This window comes from Euprymna scolopes, chromosome 20, assembly GCF_053919585.1.
Source record: "Euprymna scolopes isolate OS-2025 chromosome 20, ASM5391958v1, whole genome shotgun sequence".
NCBI classification, from domain to species: Eukaryota; Metazoa; Mollusca; class Cephalopoda; order Sepiida; family Sepiolidae; genus Euprymna; species Euprymna scolopes.
The window spans coordinates 47,715,647-47,739,857 of NC_136501.1; the positions used below are offsets into that span (position 1 = coordinate 47,715,647).

Here is a 24,211-nt window from a genome sequence, read left to right on the forward strand (position 1 = left end):
GGGCTTCAGATCGTAAGAAGTGACCCTATTCTAAATTCATCTTTCTCAGCTCCCCCAAGAATGTGTGTTATAGTTAAAAATAGTCCTCCTATATCTACCCAAAGCAGTAGTTTTAACTGGTCTGACAACCTTGCAGCGCAACAACTGGACCACAATGCAAAGACCTAAATTACTACTGAGTAACAGTGACTGAGAACATTTTTAGCTAGAAACTTGTTAGTGATACTCGGTGATTAACACTGTGCATCCCAACCTAAAATTGTATTTCTCTAATACTAGCGGGACCTGTGGAAATTCCACAGGGGACTCATTCATATGTAATATATTGATGTTGGAATTCTGTAGATGTTTAGTGTAAATGGAAACTTCTGATATTATTGTAGCTTTTTCGTTAAAACTGCAAAAGTGTTTATCTAAGCCTGCACGAACGCGCGGCAAAGATCGGTCATAAAGTATGTTTAAATATATTTTAATTCTTGCAGATTTTGTATATATTATTATAGAGTTAATGTTCTATCGATTTTTTTTATATTATAAAATTGTGATTTCAAAAATATATATCCATATGACTTGGGTGCCTGAATCGAAACCAAAATAAAAACTTATGAAAAAAATGTGTGTGTGTATATATATATATATATATATATATATATATATATATATATAGTTATATATATAACTTTAGTTCCTTCGGCCATAATCAAAATCAACACCAAAACTTATGAAGAATTCTTGATAAAATTATTATATATAAAATAGATTACTGAAGTGCCATCAGCTATAATCGAAACCAAAACTTTGGAAGAATTCTTGGTAAAATTATTTATGACAAGAAATAGAAGTACATAGCAATTAAACGATCCAGATATAAGCGTGACACAGAAAATAACACACACGCTATCGTATTAATATGTAGATTAAAAAAAACTTTCATTATGGGCACTTAGATCTTTTCAAAGCATGAACAATGATACCAAATTTATTTTGGTAGCACAAGTAGTCATCAAATTATGACCAAAGTTTATGCTAATATAATATTTGACCTTCAAGTGTATCTTGTCCAACTTCAAAATTTTAAATCCTTTTTATTTTTATTTTTTTATTTTTTTAATATATGGGGGGAACTTGCTCTTGTTTCATCAGTTATTATTAGGGCTATGACAACAACATATTCTTTTCATTGTTTTGACTCTCGAGGATATATCCAACACAGTTAATCAACCGAGAACCACATCACTATATATAAAAGCATATAAGATATTAATGGATACACACTGGAGAGTCAAAACAATGAAAAGAATATGCTGTTGTCCTAGCCCTAGTTATTACCAGGCAGAAATTTTAAGTAATTCGTAATTGTATTCTTAGTATCACCCATACTAAGGATTGAACCTTCACCCTCCAAAAGACCTACACTTAGAAATAATTCTTAGTTAGCACATTTATTTTTGTATGCAATGTGTCCTGCAGATTCCAGAATTAGACAAGATGTACCTGAAGAAGGTCGAAGGTTACATCGACCAAAATGTTGTGAAAATAACATTCAAGATGAGAATAGTAGTTTGAATAATCCAAATGATACAGACTGAGTCATTGTATTATTTGGATGCTTCAGATTACGGTTCACATCTTGAGTGTTATTTTCACAATTCGGTCAATGTATATAACATCCGATTTTCTTCCAGTGTAGCTTGTCAAACTGGGGACTTTGAATGGAACCCTTTATTTAATCCATGCTCTCGTTCTGTCAGCCATGAGTTGAGTTTAACAAGATATACCTGAAGGTCAGAGATCAAAACATGAAAATAACATTCAAGGTGAGAATAGTAGTCTGAATAATCCTAATAATATGAATTATCAGTCCTCATCTCAAAAACTCAAATCATTAGTAGTTCAAGCATACAACCATTTAAACGTGATCAGAGTCCAGCTTGTCTTGCAGATCTATTATGTCAGTCTATTTTTGATTGCTTGCAGACATCATTACCTGCATCACTTATTGGTTCCTGTCTGTTTCAGACTCGATAATTGTGCAATGAATTTGTCTGTTGGACACAGACTGGCAATTCCTTTTGGAATTCTGTATTGATATTTTAAGAACAGCTTTGGGGGTTTTGGTAATTGTTAGTTTTCTATGATCTCATTATTGATGTGATGATATTTAGTCATCTCAAGTGATGCTGAGATATCAAATTATTAATCGTACTCCGAGATGCGTTAGGACAAATTGATTGAAATTTAATTATATGACTAGTACTAAGGTACCATGTTGGTCAGGGGGAGAGGTATGATTTATGTACAACAAATTAAGGCACGACAAATGGCCGCATGTTGATTCTGTATTCGTGTGATATTTCGGCACATCATTTAGGCTTCCTGGAATTCTTATGTCAAGAGCAAGAAGCAACCAATGTTAATTTAGATGGACTAGCATTTTTTTTTTTTTTTTTTTTTCCCACACTTGGGGGGAATATCTTTTTTTAGAAACTGAGTCAAAAAGAAAGTTTAGTACTTATGTATTTTTGGTATCGCGCTGAAATAATGTTATTTCGAAAGCCATTCTTAACATGGGGAAAGTGTTTTGTAACTATTCTGCACTTCCACCTAACAATTTAAAAAAAAAAAAAAAAGATATCGTGGAACTTGAATTTAACCTGAAAACAAAAACTATTTAGAAATAGCGCGGTACTAAAAATACATGAACACCGAAAGCTTCCTTAAGTTTTCAAAAATGTTTACTTTTTTAAAAATTGTAAATACTGTTGCAGTGGGTTGAGATTAGTTGGGTGCCGATCAACCATAAGAAATTAAACACAAGCAATAGAAAAAGGACGAACACAGATGAATAGTTATAAAGGAATGTATTTATTTTGCCATAAATACACAAGCAAAATGTAGAGGAAGTTGGGGGGGGGGAACAATCCATGAAGATTCTAGAAGCAGGAAGGTTGGAGAACAGGAAGTATACTACCTGGACAGCAGCAGAGACTAGATAGACAGGAGTGTGGGACATGGGTAGCTGAAAAGGTTGAAGATGTGGAAACTGGATCCTGGATGGCATGAAATGACATCATGCAGAGATTGATGTGGGAGTCCCTGAGGTGTGATGAGATGTCTCAAGTAAGTCCAGTCAGTGAGGACATGGCCAAGGGTTGGATAGACAGGAACCAAAGTTGCAGGAATGGAAGTGAGAAAATTGGATCCTGGAGCCGGGCATCAACAGTTGCTGGAACAGAGGGCTGGATGTTGACAAGCACTGGAACAGAGCAGGAGGTTACAGGCAGAAACCACTGGAAAGATCTAGTGCTGAAATAGCTGGTGCATGAAGAAACTCTTCAGTGCTACTGGAGTTGAAGTAGCTGAAACCGGAGAAGGTACTGGAAGTTGCAAAAGTGAGCTTTAGAAAGGAAGCTTACTACCGCAGCACGCCTGGGTCACAATTATTATTAATAATCGGATTTTTTGCAATCAAAAATATCTGGGATGTTGCTTGAAAGTATTTACATAGTTTTTATTCAACATTTTAAATGATGGTATTTGACTGGACGTGTGAAAGGTGAAACGCATGTGTTTGAAAGGTCAAGGTTTTTGAGACGTGACGTAACACCTACGTGTCTTTGGGAAAAAGTTTGTTTGAATCTGTAACTTTCTAGCGTAAACAAAAGGAATGGTAAAGCAATACTGAAACAATATTTTTTGTTTTTCTTTTTTTGTTTTTAATAGTGTTTTTATTTATTTTTTAAACAAATACTTTTTCTTTTAACTTAAGGGAACAATTTTTATCTTTGACTCATTTTTTTTTTTATATTCCCTCTTTTGACCATCAAGTTTGAAATAAAAGTTGTTTATTTTTTTTATAAAAATTTTTAGCGAAAAGAAGAAAAAAAATAAACAGCATAACAGTCCGTCTAAATTAAAATCGGTTGCTTCTTATTGTTCTTGGCATAAGAATCCCAGGTTGCTTTGAATGACGTGCTTAAATGTTGCATGAATAGAGAAGGAGCCATTTGTTGTGCCTTAATTTGTCTGACATAAATAGTAAAATTGTTATACATATATACTGCTGGTCATTTTTATAATTTTTGCTTTGAAAAGAAAAGGGGGGGAAAAATATAGCATTCTGTCAAGTAATAAAAATAAAACAGCCTTAAAATTTATCCACGAAGGAATTAAAAATTTTGGCATTTATGCACTACTAGGGTGGAATCACTTTTTTGTTTTCGGTTGGGTCATGGGGGGGAATGCATAGTGGGAGCAATTTTAGGACCAAATCAAGAATAAATGTATGTTTTTGAAAAAGTTTTTTTTTTTTTTTTTTTTTTTAAATAAATATAAGAAACTTATAACATAAAACTGAGTTGCTTTTTTATTATCATTTCTTATACTTATTTAAAAAAATAAATAAAAAACTTTCTCAAAAACAAAAAAAATGCATTTTTTATTCGCTCTTTAAATTGCATTTGTTTTCCCTTGCTATGCACTCTCCCTACATCACAACTGAAAACTAAAAAAGTGATTCCATCCTAGCAGTGAAGTGCACAAGAGCCAAATTTTTTAAATAAAAAGAAAAAAAATAGAATAGCACTTTTTTTAAAATTATTTTTATCATTATGAATTTGAATAAATTTGAAATCTAAGGAAGCCCAAAATGTTGAGACTTCCCCTCCTTCCCTTCACCTGCTACAAAAATTGGAAACTCTCTTTTACTAACTGGTCATAAAGTAGGTACTCATTTTATGTTAAATTTATATAGGAAAGTGGTCCCTCGCTATAAAATCTTATTTATTCTTTTTTTTTAATCCAGTCTTTCGATATTTTTTAAGGTTGAAACGTAGTAGTCCCAAAAAGTAGATTTTGACTTTCTTTAGTGGGTAAACTTCTGGATAACCCAAATAACTGTAAAATAGCAAAAGGTTTTAATGAATCAAAACAAATTTGTATTTATTTTAAATTTAAAAAAAAAAAAATGCTAATAAAAATGATTTAATTGAAATGTGTACGTTTTAAGAAGCTAGTATAATGCAGAATTTTTTTTTTTTTTTAACTAAACACTTATTTCTTTAAAATCAACTTTGTTTCGATGATATACGTCAGCATCAGGTATAGAATCAGTTTTTTTTTTCTTTTTTCTTCCTTGTGGCTTGGTGTCTCTATGAAAGTAAAACCCGTGTGATCTTAAAAATACTAATAAAAATAATTAAATTCATTTTTTTTCACCGAGATATACTTTGATTTTATTTTATTTTAGTTTTATAAAACAAAGAAAATCTATTTTAAAAAAATTAATTTAATTTCTTTACATTCTAATATATCTAAGTGATTTTAAGGACCTCGCTGGTAATTGGCCGTAGTGACTGCAGAGTGCAGATAGAATCGAAAGACACTTTTAATGAAGTTTTTAGAGTCTATAAAAAAAACTTAACCTTTATTGAAACTTATTAGGGTTTGTTTTCGAATCCAGAGATTCGAAAAAGCGGTAAAAAAAATATATAACAAATAAATGTTACCAAAGGCAAGATAAGTTACTCTTCCATCTAGCTGGGTAGGTGTTTTAGTGTTTTTACTTAATGTGAAATGTTTATTCGGCTTGAAAAACAAGCAATGTTAACAGGTACGCGACTACAGGATGGCCACAATGCATTTGTTACGCGACCATTTTTTTTTCTTGTGGTCGTGTATCGGTTGACATTGCTTGTTTTTCGAGCTGAATAAACACTTTATATTAAGTAAAAATCTACGCAGTTAGATAGTAGGTAGGAGAGTAACTTATCTTGCCTTTGGTAACATTTATTTATGTTTGATTTTTTTTTTTTTTTTACCACTTTTTCGAATCTCTGTGGATTGTAAAACAAACTCAACTTATTTGATTTTTTTTTTTTTCTATTAGGATATAGGTTATCGGGTTTGTATTACTATACACATAGATTCGAAAAAGTTGTCAAAAACAAATATATAACAACTTTTTATCAAAAGCAAGATAAGTTACTTTCCTACCTAACTGGATAATGTTTTAGTGTTTTTATTTAATGTAACATGTTTATTCAGCTCGAAAAACATAGTGTTTACCGATGTATTGGAAAATTTAAAATGGCGACCGACTCTCTCTTTGACACAGTAAGTTTGGGAAAAGGAGTTAAAGATAAAAAATATGCAAAATACTGTTAAAAACCCACCGAATATATGTCAGCCTATGTCACGGTAACATATATTGAGCGAGTTTTTAACCGTATTTTGTCTAGTTTTTATATTTATAACTCCTTTTCCCAAACTTACCGTGTTAAAGAGAGAGTCGGCCGCCATTTTTAATTTTCCAATACACCACACCGCCGGTGTGGCACACCGGTAAACATTGTTTTTCGAGCTGAATAAACATGTTAGATTAAATAAAAACACTAAAAACATATCCAGTTAGGTAGAAAACTAACTTATTTTGCCTTTGATGAAATTTATTTGTTATATTTGTTTTTTTGACAACTTTTTCGAATCTGTGTGTATAGTAATACAACTCGGGTTATCTTTACAATTACTATTTACACTTCACTTCCGGTTGCTCGTTCGTTTTTGGTTGACTTGGAGTTTTTTAGTTTGTTTGTTTGTTTGTTTTTTTTTTGGGGGGGGTGCAGTATCTTTTGTTTATTAAATTGTTAGGTGAAAGTATAGAATAGGTAAAGGAAGCCTTCTCTCCATATTAAGAAGAGCTATTCTAAATAATAACGCTATTTTAAAAAATTATTCTTTATGGGGAGGGGCAACCGGAAATGAAGTTGAAACAATAATCGTAAAGATGGCCTATATTTCTATAATACACAAACATTAAATTGTAGATTTATCAAATAATTTATCAATAAGTATCAGATAATTTAAAAAAAAAAAACAAAAAAAACAAGAATATTCTAAAAATGTATTCGTTAAATATGCGAGTTTATCAATCAAAATGCTATTTAAAAACTTGACAGATGGAAGAACTGACCGACCATCCTCCAACGGATAGACCAACCCTCTAATAAATTTTAGAAATAAACTGTTTATTGCTGAAAAGGCTACTTAAGACTGAAGTGTGATCAGTGGATGAAGCCGTTCGTAGGAATGACGTAAGCTTGTACCTAAAAATATATATCTTTTATTTTTTGCAGAAAATGCTTTCTAAAAATTTCAAGTAAAATAACAAAGGAAGCAAATGGTTTAAATTTAATTATATTTTGTGCAACTTGAAAAAGAATGAATGAATAATGGCCAAGAAATATTGATTTACAATAGATTTAGATTCGGAATATGGAGTCTGCAAATGAAATGTAATAATTCTCTCTTTTTCTTTCTCTCCCTCCTCTCTTCTTCTCCTTCTCTCTCTCAATCTCTATCCCCCCTCCTCTCATCTCTTCCCCCTCTTTTTCTTCCCCCTCTTTTTCTTCCCTCTCTTTCTCTCCCCTCTCTTTCTCTCCCCTCTCTTTCCCCTCTCTTTCTTCCCCCATCTCTTTCCCCTCTCTTTCTTCCCCCCCCATCTCTTTCCCCTCTCTTTCTTCCCCCCCATCTCTTTCCCCTCTCTTTCTTCCCCCCCATCTCTTTCCCCTCTCTTTCTTCCCCCCCATCTCTTTCCCCTCTCTTTCTTCCCCCCCCATCTCTTTCCCCTCTCTTTCTTCCCCCCCCATCTCTTTCCCCTCTCTTTCTTCCCCCCCCATCTCTTTCCCCTCTCTTTCTTCCCCCCCCTCTCTTTCCCCTCTCTTTCTTCCCCCATCTCTTTCCCCTCTCTTTCTTCCCCCATCTCTTTCCCCTCTCTTTCTTCTCCAATCTCTTTCCCCTCTCTTTCTTCCCCCATCTCTTTCCCCTCTCTTTCTTCTCCCATCTCTTTCCCCTCTCTTTCTTCCCCCATCTCTTTCCCCTCTCTTTCTTCTCCCATCTCTTTCCCCTCTCTTTCTTCTCCCATCTCTTTCCCCTCTCTTTCTTCCCCCATCTCTTTCCCCTCTCTTTCTTCCCCCATCTCTTTCCCCTCTCTTTCTTCCCCATCTCTTTCCCCTCTCTTTCTTCCCCCATCTCTTTCCCCTCTCTTTCTTCCCCCATCTCTTTCCCCTCTCTTTCTTCCCCCATCTCTTTCCCCTCTCTTTCTTCCCCCATCTCTTTCCCCTCTCTTTCCTCCCCCATCTCTTTCCCCTCTTTCCTCCCCCATCTCTGCCCTCTTTGTTCATGTCTCTGCCCTCCATCTCTCTCCTATTTCACTCTTCCCACTTTCCTTTCCAGACCCCACCTTCCATCTCTCTCACCCATTCTCTTTTTCTCTCTCTTCCACAATATCTTCATCTCTGTACCCTGCAACCTCTCTCCCACAGAAGAGATGTTGCGAGCCTATCCTTGTTTTATTGTTATTTCCATGGCAGGTGCTCGTCTGAACTCCAATCTCTGGTCCCCCCTCGCCAATCTTTCACGAAAAACACCCATCTAGCTGAATCCACTGTGAAAAATTTCCCCTACTCTTTATCTGTGCCTAAATCAAAACATGGATTCCATGAACAAAGCTTCTTTCTTAGAACTGCACGCCTGTGCAACTCAGTTCCGTCTGCCTGCTTCCCACCTGACTACAACTTGGATGTCTTCAAGTCCAACGTTAACAAATTCCTAATGAACCGCCCCCTTAAGTAAACACTTCATCAAATCTCCACACTAACGTACTGTACTTGCAATAACCCTTATCCCTGAGTGGCTTCTGGGCCTTGATAAGTGGTGACACCGTGTAAAAAAAAAAAAAAAAAAAAATCTCATCCCACATAGTGCAATGGTCACTTTTTTCTTCTCTAATTAATAGCCTATACATGACTTCTGTCTCCACTTTTTTCCACTGATCTTTTTTACACCTTTACTTGGGGATCGGGATGTATGTTTCCCTTTTATAAACCTTACCATGACTCCAGAGGATGTAGAATATGCAGTTTTGTGTCATTTTCTCCCTTATAGATAAATTTAATTGAACCAAATATCTTCAAAGTGTTCGCTCACTCTTTAACACTATCCTGATGTAAGAATCACATTTTCAGAATCAAAATGTTTAGAATCTTAGAAATTTTGTGACATCTGTAGGCGTCTCTCTTCCTGCTGACTGTTTTTCTCCTAGATAACCCCCTTAATTTTTTTCCCCTCAAGACTGAAGTCAATAGACATCTCCTACATCTTTGTGTTAATTATCTTTCGGGTTCTCTTTTTTTTTTTCTTTTTTTTTTTTTTTTTTATAGCTCATTACATCTATCAAGTGGCTTCATGCCTTGTCTGGAGCATTTTTCAGTGTTTGGCAATTGTCGCCAGACTAATTTTAGTTATTTTATTTGGCAACATCTGTAAACAGGAAGCTCTTCTCTCTCTTATCCCACAGACAAAGATGTAGAACTTGCAAGGAGTCAAATCTACAGGCGTTCTTATTCCGATTCTCATGAGAAGTGTATCCACGTCACAAAGGAAGAGTCAAAAGAAGATGAGAATAGCACTACGACTAAAATATTTAAAGAGGTGATATCGATGGAAAAGGACGATAACTGCCCGAGTACGCAATCAAAAGAACGCAGACATCTTCACCTCAATGTCAGCCCTATCTTACCAAGTGATCTCCCTCCAACAGGAAATTTTGAATTTGAGTCGGAACACCATGAGATAGTTACTACTATTCAGACTCCAGATGGACAAATGCATAAAGACAAAGTTATTGAACACCATGAACACTTAAACGATCAACTGGAAACGGACTGTCCTACGGAGCCTGGTAAGTAAAGAGGGTTAAGTAGTTATGCTCAAATTATTTGTATTTTTTTAAATTTTTTTTTCAAATGGCCGACCATGAGATCTGATATCTGGTTAGTGCAAAAGTTTTTGTCAATTTTAAAATTTCATCTTGAAAATGAAAAACTGTTTTTTGAAAATCTTTATCCATAGCAATAACGGCCTTTGCTCACTGTATGCTTTGCTTGTAAAATTCTTTAGGCTTTGATTGTGAAATGCGAAACTAACTTGTATTACAAGCCCATCTAAATGGTTTTGTAAATGGTTTCGAAATAAGTGAATCTGATGGGGTAAGATTTCCCAATCAAATTCTCCTTGGCAATCTTTGGTAAGTTGCGCTGTGTGAGGACAAACATTATCATGAGGGAAGATAACACTTTTTTTGTTGAGTAAAGAAGGTCATTTTCTGGTCAACATGGATGAGACTATTACAAAAAAATATGAATAATGCTTTAATAATCTGAAAGAAAATGTTCTGACTTAATCATGGTGATATGTGTAAGTAATAAAAATGGACATAGAATAAAGTACAACGGTTTAAAGTACTCCTTCTACAAACTGGCAACCGACCTCATACATATATTTGAAAAGATTCAAAGAAAATAATATTTTCAAAATGTGACCCAGCAGATAATGTCTTTTTTTTTTTTTTTTTTAAGATGTATATTGGAACAAATAATTGCTGCTGTGGACAGGTGTTCCAGAAGTACTGAACACATTTTTACATTAAAAACTTTTGACATCCTACAATCTCCTTAATGGTTATTTTGATATATCTTGGGACCTATTATTCACTCTTGTGTCTTGTGCCAGAAAAATGTCTATGTGGACACTACAAGAAACTTTCATTGCCAATTTAAATTAAACTGAATTAGGGTCGGTTCCTTCAATCGAGATCCCTGGGCCTTGGAATAGACTTCCAAGAGAAATGCCAACAAGATGAATTTGGACACTATATCGTTCTATATAAATTCCTACCATCTTTTTCCTACTTGGCAATTGAATCATTTTTGTTTTATATTTTTGCCAATTGAATTGAATTACTAAGAACTAAACCAGACATAACTAAGGAAATAGAATGAAAACAAAAAAACAAAAGAAAACTAGCAAGGAATGATAACTCTTACTAAAAGAAAATCTTGCGCTGGATTGCTTGACCTTTAGGCCAAGATCAGCGTAGTATCTGTTCTGGCAGATACTGCAATCAAAGACCATTACTCTTGTAGCAATCAGTTATTGGTCTATGTAGGGGAAACCCTTCATACCAATTGTCACTATCCAGTTCTCCCTCGGGGGAGCTGCCCCCCTCCTCCTCTCCACATTAAAAAAACGGCCTTGTGCCTAATTTGCTCAGTGGGGAAGCAAATAAATACAAACTCTTACTAAAAGAAGAAGAGTTAATCCCCTTGGCTGAGTTTTCTTAAGGTGATTTCGGTTCAACTTGTTAAAATCCGGTTAACATTATTTTGTATATTAGATTTACATGTTTTGAACTGTCATCCTCTCCTTGATTGTTGTCACATTCACAATATTTTCCATCAGTTGATTACCTTCTGGAAATTTCCAACTTAACTTTAGTGATTTGCAATCATAACTAGCATCTACCAGCAATCAAAAAAATTTTTTTTAAATTGACTTTGTTTCTGTAATGGACAAAGCCAATACCCCCCCCCTCCTCGAAATAAATGATAGAATCACCTGTGCCGTATATAAAAACTTTGACTGGCAATAGGTTTCGTGTAGTGTATTTTTAAATATTAAAAAGTGAAACGCAATGAAGCAGATTCAACCTGTTGACCACTGGTTTACAAATGATTTGTCATTTCTATCAACTTATACGGTGGATAATTCGCCTGATAACTCGAAACTTCTCATCCACATGTTTCGTTGCTAGAGAGTTCTTCGTGATAACAGATGTTCGTTTGAGACTGACCGTTGGAGGCGTGCAGCTTTTGGTTCGTTTAGCCATTACATTTCAGAAATTTGTAATTATTGTGGAAATCGGAATACGAGCTGCTCACGCTTCCCTGTTCACACTTTCATGCTATACTGTGTAAGTTTTCCCTGTACATGAGCACGTTTTTTTTTTTTTTTTTTTTTTTTTGTTTGTTTCAATAATTTGAAGATAAAATTAGTACAAATCACTGAAAAAAAAAAAAGATGCCATTTTTTTATGTGAAATGGAAACAGCTGTAATAATTGTAAATGCTTAGCAAATATAGATATTCATTTTAAATATTATCATTATGAAATTTGTCTGATATAGAACCCAGTTCTCCTTTCTTTATATTATGTGTGGTTAATTAACATTTTTAATTAACATCTGTTAATTAAAAGTTTGTGTAAATTTAATGTTTTGTGTTTGCTTGCCTCCTGTTTCTATTGTTTTGCATTATTTTTGCCTTCACGTTTTTTTTTTTGTTGTTTTTTGTTTATATTTTTTGTCTTCATTTCAACGTTGAATTTCATCCAGATAACACACACACACACACATACACTTTTTGACTTGAAGTCGTTCCCTATTTCTGTAATATGTTGTTAGTACTTTTACTTTGTCTTGCATTTCTGAAATGTGTTGTAATTTTTGGGATAGCAATTTTTCTTTTTTCTGGAAGTGCAAACTTTTAAAAATGAATTTTTGGAAGTAGAAATTTATTTTAAATAAATTTCTGGTAGTGCATTTTTTTTTTTTTTTTTTTTTTCCAATTTTTTTTTTTTTAAGAAGCACTTAATCCAACTAATTACACCACAACTGCACAAACATATCATTGCACAGATATTGCCATGGTTTACTTTTATGCTTCAGTTCATTTTATGACTTGATCCATCGCTATTTAAACTGGGGGGGGGGGAGCTTTTAGATTGGCATTCAGGTTAAATGTATCCGTTAATTTTTTGTGACAGATTTCAAGAATTAGAATTCAGAGTTGTTCCTTCTTCCTCTTTCAGTATTTGAAAATCTTACTCCCATATTTAATCCATATCTGAAGATGACAAACTAGGGCTAGGAGTAAATACAACAGATCCAACTTAAAATTTGGCTCATAGTGGAAATAATGACAATCTGAAAAAAGAATTCAATAAAAAAAAAAATTATTAAATTAGATTATCAGATTAGTAAAAAACAAAAATAATTTTCAGCAAAATAAGCCTATAACATTATTATAAAACTTAATTTAAAAAAAAAATTGATAAAGAAAGCAATCATGGAATATCCCCCCCCCCTCCTGGTTGCATGAATCAATTTTGGATACTAAATGCTGCTTGATCTAAGAAACTTGATACTACACATATATATATGGTCTCATTTTGTCTCAAGACAATGGATACCCCCTGCAAGAGTCTCTGCACATGTAATTATGAAGAATGGGTTGTGCAATCCTTAACCACACCTCTCCTGAGTCTGCGTTGATTCCAGTGGCAAGAAGTCCAGGATGACTGGAAACAATGTTGAGATAAGCGGAGAACAAATACAGCACCTGGTCAGCTATTTTAGTATTGACCAGGCTCAATGATGCTTAACTCTGGTGATTTAACCAGAACCTGTCTCTCGGCATAATTATGCTGTATATAAGATGCTACACCATCTAAAACATTATGATGAGGCCATGTAACAAACAGAATCTTATACGGTTTCCTTTCATACATATCTGCAATTCTTCAACACCGACTTTTGGTGCTGGCTGGAGATATATATCAAGATGAGAAACCTATTGGAAAAAGATTCTCTGATTTCCAGAGATCAAGCTGGGAGTTCCTTTTTGGATAAGGACACTCATTTCTCTGAATTGGAGCTTCTGGTTGCAATGAGTTAGCAAGTATCATGGTGCACGAAATTCATGACGGTGTCACCATCAGTTGATGGATGATCTAAGAAAAAATGAGAAGGTTGACTTACTTCTTGGTAGGCACAACAAAGAAAAACAATACAGTGTTGGATTGACCTGACTGTTTGCTTAGCAATTGAGCTCCTGGTGAAGTGTGTGTGTGTGTGTGTGGGGGGGGTCCTTTGTATCACATAAAATTGAATCAAAAAATTTGAATTGAAAAAAAAAATCTTTTAGTAAGAAAAGCAATAGAAAAACTGAACAAAAACAAAGAAGGGATGAATTTTAGAGGAGGATCTCCGGGAGAAGGACACTGATCTCTCGGAATTGGAGCTTCTAACCGCAATGAATGAGCAAGCATCGTGACACACAGACGTTGTGAAAACAAATAGTAAATATAAATATATTTAATTTTAATAATGATAATCTTTTTTTTTTTTTTTTTTTTTTTTTTAAGCCATGGTCATAAAACCATTAGCAATAGACAGAGGCTACTAAACTAATTAGGAAATGCATAAAACTTAGGAACATCATGATAGTTAGCCAATACAGAACTCTGAAAATGTGATGGTGATTCACACAATTCTGGGGCAGTAAGTTCAGGATTGCAGAACATGATGCAAAAGGAGATCACTAGTACATCTCTGAACAAACACTAGCGTAATCATGCAATCATTGTGTACAATGTTCAGGTGCACTGCAACTTATTAAAAGTGTGTACACGTGTATAGAAGGGAGGACATATAGCATAATCAACTTGACACACCAGTTCTCATTAGATCAGCAAAGTTACGCGATTTTGAGCATGGTCAGTACCAGATGGGAATACCATGTCTTGTATGTTGGATGACGGTGATCTCCCTCACCCCCATGCAAAATGCTAACACTGTCATCTCCTGAATGGGATATACATGCACTTGTGATCTGCTTGTGGATTTAATATTCTCTAAAAAAGTCAGTCTGTTGAAGGAAGTCAGTTCAACCTGCCTGCCTGAAGTGAGACAAGAGTGAGGGGGATCTCACTTGTTTCAGCGAATTTTTAAAAGCGCGAGGGTCTTAAATGATGCAGTGTCTTGGCAGCGAACGATTGATGCAGGTAGTTTTCCCCCCCCCCTGCTTCAGCAGTTTTGAACGTGAAAACAAAATGTTTCCAAAAGTCATCGAAGCTGCGTGTTACAGATACATCAAATTTTAGAAATACTTTCAAATGATGTGGGGGTAGTAAATCCAATTTTCCTATCAAAACTGAAACTCAAAGATGGAGATAAAAAGTTCTTGTTAAATTAAGAATTGGAAATGGAACGCCTTTACAGAATAAACATGATTAACCTGTTTCTTTGACTTCTAAAACGTTATTTCTTCATTTGAAAGTTATTTATTTATTTATTTTTCTTATTTGAACAGTTTCAGGGATGGACGGAGAGGACAGTGTTGACGGCGCAGTTGGTGGAGTTGATGTCGGGGATGAGAATGAACAAAAGAAAATGTATAAAAGAATTGCAAGTAAATTGGCCATCATGGCGGATGAATATCTTAATTCTGATTCTGAAGGAGCTTGCTCAGCTTCTGAACCTCAAGTGCCTGAAAACCGTAAGTATACACATATCATTACTCACTATTTGTGGGTTAAGCTGTCTAGTTGGAGGAAATAACAGTTTTCATCTAGCATACAAGCATTAATCTTTTTTTTATTAGAATTGAGTTTCTCAGAATCTGTAATGTTAAGAAAAGGCATAATTTCTCCTACTTGTTTGGTGTGTAGAGATGGTACAGTGTTAACCACTGTGCTAGTGAACAGTCTTTTGAATCTATTTAAAATGAGCACCATAACCAGCCACACTGAAGAGGCTTGGTATGATGAAATAGCTGTCTATATATATATATATATATATATATATATATATATATATATATTCAACGTAGTAATGTATTAATATTTACAGATTGAATCTTATCCTGAAAAAAAAACTATATTCAAGCAATAGAGCATCAACATACGGGGGGAATTAAATGATGCAAATTAAAGTTTACAAAATTTATTGTTCAAAAACAGGAAATACAAAAAAGTATTTATTCCGTGGAGTTTCCAAAATTAATCCTTTTTCTTCAGGGGACATAACTCGTAAAATGTATAGAATTGCTATAGATTTGCTAGTTAGCATAAAAATTGAAAACTTTGAAAATTGCAATGTACAAAAAAAGTTATTTAAAATGTAAAAAATAATATTAAAATGATATCCATGAATCCGGATATAGTTAAATGGCAAAATCCGATCAATGAAATAATAAAATACAGGTAAAAATAAATCTGTAAATATTGTTCTGAAAGTCTAATTAAATTATAAATAGAGGCATCTTAGCACAAAATTGACACTTCTATTGGCAAATAGAAAATATAGTGTTGATACTTCAAAGCATAAAACTTGTGGATGTAAAGGAAGATACAAGGAGAGAGAGATAAATCCGGAAACCATATTGTAGTTCAGAGCTAAACAAATTTATGACGTATTCATTTATGTTCATTCTCTTGAATTGGAAGCCATGTTTAATTTCAAATGAGTTTCTGATGGGGAGCTATTCTATACAAGTCCTGGATTTTCAGTGGGTCGCTGTTCTGTACAGGTTCTGAACTTTATAATTCTGCAAGTGCAGAGCAAAAGATCCTACTCGTGTTGATACAAAAACATTATGTGCTGGAATGCTAAAAGATTCAATTTTTATGAAGCAATTTTGGTTTCTGATTGGTTGATAACAGAACGTGAATTAATTTGATTCGTCAGTTCCTATCATCATCGTATATGAATAGAACCTCACGACTTTCAGGGAGCATATCTCCATTAGAAATCAAAAATATTGCAACATGTTCCTAGGTCTCTATGTACTCAAAAACGGCTGAGCCGATTTTTATGAAATTTCACACAAAGGTACTTTATGTGCCTGGCAGTGTTCTTAGATAGGTTTTGTATCGGAATATCTTCCATAAGTATTGATAATCAAAATAATCCGATGAAAGAAGGAACAGGTGATTTAGACAAAAGTTAACGCCTTACATAGCCTGATATCATAATTGTATTTGAGAAGTTTTATCACACAAGCCGAAAGGCCCGATATATAAAATCCACAGTAGGTTCTTTTATATGACAGGAGCGCGTTCAAAATGAATGTTTCTGTTTAAAGCACAATTGAAGCATGATACTTTACTTTTGTGTTTTAAACTTTAATTTAAGCCATTAATACATAAAAAAAATAATTTTAATCAGCTGTAAGTTCACTACAGTGAAATGAAGACTACAATGGGAGGCAACTCAATTTTTTTTGTTTTCGGAAACTGTTTTCATTAATAATCAATTTTCTACCTTATCGTTTCTCGTAATTTTTGGATATGTTTATTACTGGGACATTACAATTAGATACGATTAGTTTTACTTCAAATATTTCTATTTTCGAATTTTGCTATAATAATGAAGAAACGCCCCAGTCTTATTTAGTCTTCTAGGAATTGAGAGTTATGGCCCTTATGTATAAGGGCCATAACTCTCAATTCCTAGAAGTCTTTGGGTAGTCTCCCTTTGACTGTATCATTTCTCTTTAACTCTAACAATTTTTACATAACATTCTTTTGCACGCGAACTGCCAATTTCTTTTCGATATCGATTCCAATACCCTGAAATGTTATTTTTTTTTATTCTTGATTTCGATTCCAATTGATCGTATCAACACTAGTTGTAGGCGCTCTTTACTCAGAAACGTGATTGTAAAATATACCTATTCTTTTTGCTCCATTCACAATATCTGTTAAAATTTAAAACATTTACTTTTATTTCAGCGCACTTAACCGAATTGGAGAGAGAAATTGTCGATCATCTTTTGTCAATCAAAAGAAATGTAAGTTTCAGTTTTAAGTTTTATTTTATTCGTGAAAAATTTAAATTTTAATCAAGTAAAAAAAAAAAAAAAGTGAATCGGCATACTAGGACATATTTTGTCGGCAATAGTTTCCCGTTTTTAAAATCTCTTACTCACAGAAGCGACATAGTGAGTCTATCTCTGGTATATCATTGTTTTCATAGCAGGTCCTCAGCTGAGCTTCTATCTATAGTTCCCCATCCCCCTATTTGCAGCAGACACTCTTCTCACTACAGCAACTGCTAGCTAACAATTTCCCTTATCTATCTCTGCTTAAAACTAAATGATAATTCCATGAGTAAAGTTTTTTTTGAACTGCCCGCCTGTGGTACACAGTACTGCAGGACTGTTGCCCAGCTGACTATAACATAATTAACATATAATTTTCAAGTCTGATATCAACAAGTTTCTGTTGAGCCGTCCTCTTAAATAAACAAATACTACCCAAGTTCCACGATTACCGATAATCGCGGTGTCCTTTCAGTTACCCGACACTCGTTAACCCTTATCCTTGAGTGGCTTTCGGACCTTAATAACTGCTGACTTCTCTCCCATCAGTAAAAAAAAAAAAAAACAGCAACAATAGTAAAAGTAGTGTTATGAATTTGACATTTAAAACAAAGCATCAATATTCATTTTCAAAACTGCCACTATTCCCTCATGGACCAGGATTGACAAAATACAATCAATGTTTTTAAACAAGGTGATGGTCTTTATTCAATCAATGTTTTTAAACAAGGTGATGGTCTTTATTCAATCAATGTTTTTAAACAAGGTGATGGTCTTTATTCAATCAATGTTTTTAAACAAGGTGATGGTCTTTATTCAATCAATGTTTTTAAACAAGGTGATGGTCTTTATTCATCTAATGGAATTCCAGGTGCTGTATGTGCTCTCTGCTTATTTCGGTATTGTTTCCATTCGTCTAGCACTTGTCCTTGCCACTGGTCTTTGAGCAGTGTTGAATCAGGAGTGGTGTGGTTGAGGATTGCGCAACTCTTGCTTCACAATTACATGTGCTGCTCCCCTTACAGGGAGGTACTGTCTTTTGAGACTGTATGGAGGCACTGCTTGAGGTTATCTTTGACCGAGTCATTCCAAGTTTATTTCTTGGCCTGCATTTTCTTTAATTATTATTTCAATTGAATTATAGGTACATTAAACTTTATAATATTTTTTACAGATAATTTCTGTCACAAATACAAATAAACTTATCTATTATTTAAATCTCACCTGTCGGTTTAAATGTATGTATGTTTGTATGTCTGCCTAAAACTTTTAACAGAGGTGACAGATTTTCATGAGATTGGTACCGTTTTGAAGCTCGACCCTTCGGATGACAAATATTGAAAAATTGGCTAAGAACATTAATTCCTTCACCCTCGACTGGGTACTTTTCTACAAGGAGAGGTCGCTTTTTTCGCCAATATTTTCGAAAGTCATCCCCTCTTTTCGATTGACTAGCCTTAATTTAAACCTTCGCCACGGGTTTGGCGATGGACACAAAGGTAAAGACGTCACATTTTTTTCTCCTTCACGGTACGAGGTTGAGCCTGCCTGCCTACTACAACTTTTTTTCAAACACCCGGGCAATGCCGGGCACCCAGGCTAGTCAATTTTATAAAGTGCACACAAACTTTATGGATACTCTGTATAACTCTACAATGCAATAAAAAAACAAATAAGAAAAAACGTAAATTAATAAAATATGTTAATTTCAATTTTCTGCTGAATCTAATATTTTCTGTGAACCTAACATCCAAATGTAACCGACATTTTGAGACATTTTTTCTTTGTAAACAGAAATATATTTGTTTTTCGGAAAGGGGAAAGTTTCTCCTAAAGTATAAAAATAATTTTCCCTATTCTGAACTCTATGAACAGAGTGAAAGATTTACTGAATTATAAAGAGATAAGTTTTTTAAAGAAAAAATATTTGGTAGTTTTGTTCATCTTGTTTTATTTCCACTTTGAAGGCAGCCTTATTGAATACCTATATACTTATTTATCAGTTGTAAGACCATGCCATTCCTCTGACAACTACTGACCTCGATACTGTTTGCCTTGATTTTCTATTTGCCTTTGCCTCGTGTTTTCTTACAGGCGATGTTGTCATCTTTCACATTGGCGATTGCTGGGTTACATATAAACAATAAAACAGCGCAATTTCACAAGAGGAAACACAAATTCCAGCACATTCTGTAGATCACAGTTGTACTTTGAGTGTGTGCGATAAAGGACCCCCAAACATTGTCTACCAAGGCATCTTTGTCCATCAGTTGATCATCTCCTTCTCTATTAACGCTCTGGCCGAGCTTGATGCCAATCTCTCCGATCTCTGTCGAGGAATCTCCAAGCTGCCAACCATCATCAGCTGTCCTAAACTAACTCTGACTCCTAAATTTAATGACTCCAGGGTTTGCACACGCTTGAAAAGTCCTCGAATTTTGATTTTTGCCTTGAATAGGCCTTATTTCTATTACCTTGAAAAATCCTTGAAAATGTGAAAATGTCTTATTTTTTAAGTATTAATAAAATATTCTTTAAATGCTGAATGTAAAATCTAAATACATTGTTCTGAAATTGTACTGTAATATTGTGGATACAAGAGCTATGTCCCTTTCTCACGTAATTACCCAATGTTTTCCACACAATAACTAGGGCTATAACAACAGCATATTCTTTTCATTGTTTTTAGTCTCGAGTATATATCTGACACAGTTAGACACAAGCAACCGAGAACCACATCACTCTACATAAAAACATATAAGATATCAATGGATATATACCTGAGAATCAAAACAAGGAAAAGAATATGCTATTGTCATGGCCCTAATAATAACATTGGGTAGTTTCATGATAAAGGGATGTAACTCTTGTATTCACAATATTGGAAATTCAACATTTAAAAATAAAACAGGCACAGTGTAGACCCATCTACAATATGGATAGTAACATTCAATACCGCTTGGTTAGCCAAATAAGTAGGCTGGGAATGTAAACAGACATCTTTTTGTATGTAAGCTCTACTCGAGGCAGGGGATGTTGATAGAATCACAAGTAATGCTTCAAGATAGCTCCCATGCTCTTTTAAATAAACTGATAATAGTCAGCTAACATACTTCCGGTGTGTCTGCTACCAAAAGCGGTGACAAGGCAAATCAGTTCCTTTGCTTTTTTTCTCTCACGCCTATATCTTCCTTGTGCATGTACTTTTTTTTTTTATGTTTTTCTGATCATTTATTTATTTTATTTAATAACTATTGAAAAAGTTTATCGGTCTAATTTTAATTAAGAATTATTGAAATTATTTTAAGAATTATTAAATTCTTTTTGCTTTTTTTTTTTTTTTTTTTTTTTTTTTTTTTTTTTTTGATGAATTATTGAAAACATGTAGTATAAAAATCTTTTTAAGTAATGAATTATTTGGGTTTTTTATGATGTTTTGAAATTATTTTGATTTCAATGATTTCATTTATTTTGGTTACAATAAATTTATTTTTATACTTTCATAAACATATATTTATTATATAAATTCAAAAAACAATTTCATTTCTATAATTTCATGAACATATATCTTATAAAATTTCAGATAAAGTAAAAACTTATTTTTTAAATTTTGTTATTAAAAGTGCAAATAAAGACTACTTGTGTTATTTTTATCTTTTTATAATTTTGTTAATTTTTATTGTATATTTTTCAATAATGTCCTTTTCTTATATTTTATTTCAATGAATCGCTTCACAATAGAAATACTGAAGGACAATAAAAGTTAAGGAACTGATTTGCATTGTCACCGCTTCTGGTAACAGACACACCAGAAGTTAGGAAGTATGTTAACTGACTATAACGAAAAACTATATCAAATTATTAATCCTTTAGATCAGAACTGTACGTATAAAATTGAAGGTCTTTTTTTTTTTTTTTCCTTTCCAGACACAATTCCCTGCAGCGGCAGCTACAGAGATTCTTAAACAGTTGACTTACAATAACTTCACACAGATTGTTGAGGCTTACACAAAAGACAAAGATGGATGGCAACAGGTAGTGGCCTTATTCATGTTCTCAAAGGCTGCCATTAGCCTTGTTGGTGCTGGTCGAGCCTTAGCCAGTCAGGTCAAGGATCTTACTCTGCGTTATTTTGAGGATAAGTGTGCTTCGTACATTGTGGAGAAAGGAGGCTGGGTAAGTTCCTGTAGTGATTTAATTATTTTTATTTTATTTGTTTATTTTTTTTTTGTATACTTCTGTTGTCTGTGGTCCTTTTTCTCATGCTCCATCTTTATTCCCCACTTTCCCTGTTATCTAAAACGGTGCTCGGTAATGTCTGACCTTCAGCCAGATGCCGGAATCTGATCCAAGAATGATTTTCTTTGATCAATAACAATGGCTTATTCAATATTTTTTATCTTCCCTCCCTTTTGTTTTCTATCTTTCTTCCCTTTTCTCCCATCCTCTTCCTCATTTCCCACTCTCTCTCTTCATCCATCTCCGCTATCTCTCTTCATCCATCTCCGCTATCTCTCTTCATCCATCTCCGCTATCTCTCTTCATCCATCTCCGCTATCTCTCTTCATCCATCTCCGCTATCTCTCTTCATCCATCTCCGCTATCTCTCTTCATCCATCTCCGCTATCTCTCTTCATCAATCTCCGCTATCTCTCTTCATCCATCTCCGCTATCTCTCTTCCTTCGCTCCATCTCTCTCCCCTTCCTTCGCTCCATCTCTCTCCCCTTCCTTCGCTCCATCTCTCTCCCCTTCCTTCGCTCCATCTCTCCCCTTCCCTCCTTCCATCTCTCTCCCCTTCCCTCCTTCCATCTCTCTCCCCTTCCCTCCTTCCATCTCTCTCCCCTTCCCTCCTTCCATCTCTATCCCCCCTCCCCTCCTTCCATCTCTATCCCCCCTCCCCTCCTTCCATCTCTCTCCCCCCTCCCCTCCTTCCATCTCTCTTCCCCCTCCCCTCCTTCCATCTCTCTTCCCCCTCCCCTCCTTCCATCTCTCTCCCCCCTCCCCTCCTTCCATCTCTCTCCCCCCTCCCCTCCTTCCATCTCTCTTCCCCCTCCCCTCCTTCCATCTCTCTCCCCCCTCCCCTCCTTCCATCTCTCTCCCCTCTCTGTATACCTTCCATCTCTCTCCCCTCTCTGTATACCTTCCATCTCTTTTCCTTTCTCCCTCTGTATACCTAAAACTAACTGAAAACTGGGAAAAGTGTTCTTTTTTTTTTTTTTTTTTTTTTTTTTTTTTTTTTTTTTTTTTTACAAGGTGGTCACCACTTATCAAGGCCCGGAAGCCACTCAGGGATAAGGGTTATTGTAAGTACAGTACGTTAGTGTGGAAATTTAATAAAGTGTTTACTTAAATGGGTGGTTCATCAGGAATTTGCTTACGTTGGACTTGAAGACATCCAGGTTGTAGTCAGGTGGGAAGCAGGCAGATGGAACAGAGTTCCACAGGCGTGCAGTTCTAAGAAAGAAGCTTTGTTCATGGAATCTACGTTTTGATTTAGGCATAGATAGAATGGGGAAAGTTTTTGACAGTGGATTCAGCTAAACGGGTGTTTCTGTGAAACAATACCATGAGTCTGCTTCCAAGCTGACTACAACAGTCATTTTCAAGGCTAATGTTATCAAATTCTTGTTGAGTCAATTTATTAAATAATCTAATTGCTAACTAGTCTCAACCATCATTACCAATCCTCATGTTCGTGTTTGACAATGTCCAATTGACACATTAACTCTGATCCTCGAGTGGTCTATGAGCCTTGATAAGCAGCAACATATTAGTACATAAAAAAGGTCCTTTCTTTCTCCTTCCGCTTTCTTTCTCGTATCCTTCATCATTAACTATCATCTATCCTCTCCTGTCTTTTTTTTTTTTTTTTGTATAATTTTTCTTCTCCATTCATATAAATTTATAATGGATGCATTTTTTTTTTTTTTTTTTTTCTCCCCCACAGGATTCTGTTTTGGAAGACACTGATGAGGACACTGAGAAGAAAGATGCAGAAAAAAAATAAGATTTGAAAATGTCAATACAAAACAAAAGCAAACATGATTTCTTTTAACTGGAAACGTACACACAGTCAGGCACACACATTGCGATTGTCCTCAATGGATGCACCAACTGCCATTTGGTTAATCCAGACAACAGTGCCAAACAAACGCTGTCTTCAGAAATGCCGCCGGTGAACCTCAGTGATGTCAATGATGATAATGTTGGAACTTTCAAGGATTAACACCTGATATGACAACCCTTCTTTTTTGCTCCCAACTTTCAGTTTTTCTGTTTTAAATGATCTCTTTTGTGAAATAGAAAGGGTTTTAAAAAACAAAGTGTTTAACATCCAAACGATTTAAAAAAAAAAAAGAAAATATTCAAACAATATTTTTTAAACAAAACATTCAAAAGATTCATTTTTATTATTTTTTTTTTCAGTTAGAAAAAAAAAAAACAAAAAAAAAACATTCAATGAATGTTTTTTACTAAATTAGATTTATTTTTATTTTATATTGCAAAAACATTCAGTGAAGGTTTTAACAAAACCTGATTTATTTTTAAATATTTTTTTTTTTTTTTTAATTAAAAAACATTGAAATGTTTTAAAATACTAACGTTATTTATTCAGACTGTTACTCATCATATCCCTTGCGTCATGAATGTACAATTGGCGACAATTGTATTTATTTTGGGTAACTTTTTTTTCGGTGGTCTTCATATCAAC

At 34.4% G+C, this 24,211-nt stretch overlaps 1 protein-coding gene across 4 annotated transcripts in view; it reads left to right on the forward strand.

The window, feature by feature from the left end:
* Positions 1-23,861, forward strand: part of LOC145241417 (uncharacterized) — an 83,564-nt gene extending 59,703 nt beyond the window's left edge. For 3 of the 4 annotated variants that reach the window (XM_080104356.1, XM_080104354.1, XM_080104353.1), the window contains 5 exons: positions 9,356-9,739; positions 14,988-15,173; positions 17,410-17,468; positions 21,426-21,674; positions 23,447-23,861. In XM_080104356.1, the coding sequence (XP_079960482.1) occupies positions 9,356-9,739; positions 14,988-15,173; positions 17,410-17,468; positions 21,426-21,674; positions 23,447-23,506 (938 nt within the window). In that variant the 3' untranslated portion in view covers positions 23,507-23,861. The remainder of the gene's footprint in view (positions 1-9,355; positions 9,740-14,987; positions 15,174-17,409; positions 17,469-21,425; positions 21,675-23,446) is intronic. The other variant, XM_080104357.1, reaches the window with a different exon arrangement.
* Positions 23,862-24,211: the final 350 nt, after the last annotated feature.